Source organism: Ipomoea nil, unplaced genomic scaffold (genome assembly GCF_001879475.1).
Source record: "Ipomoea nil cultivar Tokyo-kokei standard unplaced genomic scaffold, Asagao_1.1 scaffold0216, whole genome shotgun sequence".
NCBI lineage: Eukaryota > Viridiplantae > Streptophyta > Magnoliopsida > Solanales > Convolvulaceae > Ipomoea > Ipomoea nil.
In genome coordinates, this window is record NW_017616644.1 from 577,214 (window position 1) to 578,699 (window position 1,486).

The following is a 1,486-nucleotide window of genomic DNA, read 5'->3' on the forward strand; positions in this document are numbered from 1 at the left end:
ATGTGGCTAGGATAAAAAGGATTCCAGTATCACCGGACTATGAGGATATGTGGTATTGGCATGGTGATCAGGGAGGTAATTATACTGTTAAGAGTGGCTACAAAGCAGTTGTGGGAGATCTCAATGATAATACAGGCACGCATAATTGGTTACGCCTATGGAAATTAAAAGTTCCCCCCAAATGGAAGACATTCTTGTGGAAGGCTTTGAGTGGTATCCTCCCTATACAACGAATTTGATTATAAAGAGGGTGGAAATCCAACCAACATGTGCTATGTGTGGAATAATGGATGAAGACACAATGCATGCTTTAGTAACATGTGGTTATGCAAGTTCCATTTGGGCTCAATCTCACCTTCCAATCCCCATGATAGCAACAAATGTTTTTCATACTTGGTTTAGTGAGCTATTAAATATTTTAGACACTAACCAAATTGTTCACGCAGCTGCAATATTATATCATATTTGGAGAGCCAGGAACGGAGCGGTATGGGATGCGTGTCTACCGCGACCACGAAAAGTGTTAGCCTTGGCCGAAGCAACCGCACTTGCATGGCAAAGAGTCCACCACACCCACCCACAAACGGACCAAGGGGCTGCCGCACAAAGCAGTGCTACTGCCACTGCCGTGACACGGCAGCAGCAGCACTACAACACGGCAAATGCCGTGACTGCTATGGGGATCGCCCAAGAGGGCGCACGGAACGAGCCTGCCGAGCCGAGACGGAGATGCTATGTCGATGCTGGATTCATGCCAGCTACAGGAAGGGCTACGGTTGGCGCGGTTTTGTTCGACGAGGAAGGGGGATATGTATCGGCATTCAGTGCACCCTTGTCAGATTGTCTGTCCCCGCTTATGGCTGAAGCAATAGCATGTAAGGAAGCCTTGTCTTGGTTATGGAATCGTGGAGAGCGCTCAGTACACATACTCACGGATTGTTTGACCCTGCAACAGTATTTGACAAATCAAGCTATCACTGTTCGGACTTACGTTGGCTATGCCATTGATGCTTGTAGAGCATGCATTATTTCTTTTGATTATTGTTCAGTTAATTTTATTCCTAGATCAGAGAACTATTTAGCACATAGTCTAGCGGCTACTGCATTTAATTCTTCTACGATTATGTATTCGGACGATGTCCCTCCAGACTCTATTTCTGAGTACCTTTAATATATGCCTTATTGGCCACCTTTCAAAAAAGATTAGGATTAATTACTTAATTAATCCTTTAATGAAATTTGGATTTACGGGGTGTCACATCCTCTCCCCATTAAAAGAAGCTTCGTCCCCGAAGTTGGGTACGACGGATTAAAAACAACACGGTAAAACGGGACCACAATGTGACAAGAGAGTCAAGAATATCCTTTTGGTCAAGAGTTAAAGGATTCAAAAGATACCGAAAACAAGCAAGAAATCATAGCATTGAAAGTTTGAAAGAAATAACCAACGGGGTTCTTTGAGCATAACAAACACTAAGCCAAACAC

The 1,486-nt window shown here is 43.9% G+C and overlaps 1 protein-coding gene across 1 annotated transcript; it reads left to right on the top strand.

Moving 5' to 3' along the window:
• The first annotated feature begins 286 nt into the window (after positions 1-286).
• LOC109192804 lies at positions 287-1,171 on the top strand. Its single transcript, XM_019343512.1, has one exon. The coding sequence runs from the start codon at positions 287-289 to the stop codon at positions 1,169-1,171; it is 885 nt and encodes a 294-aa protein (XP_019199057.1).
• Positions 1,172-1,486: the final 315 nt, after the last annotated feature.

Excerpts from the sequence above, each read along its gene's own strand:
- LOC109192804 (XM_019343512.1), top strand. The coding sequence starts at position 287 with ATGGATGAAGACACAATGCATGCTTTAGTAACATGTGGTTATGCAAGT.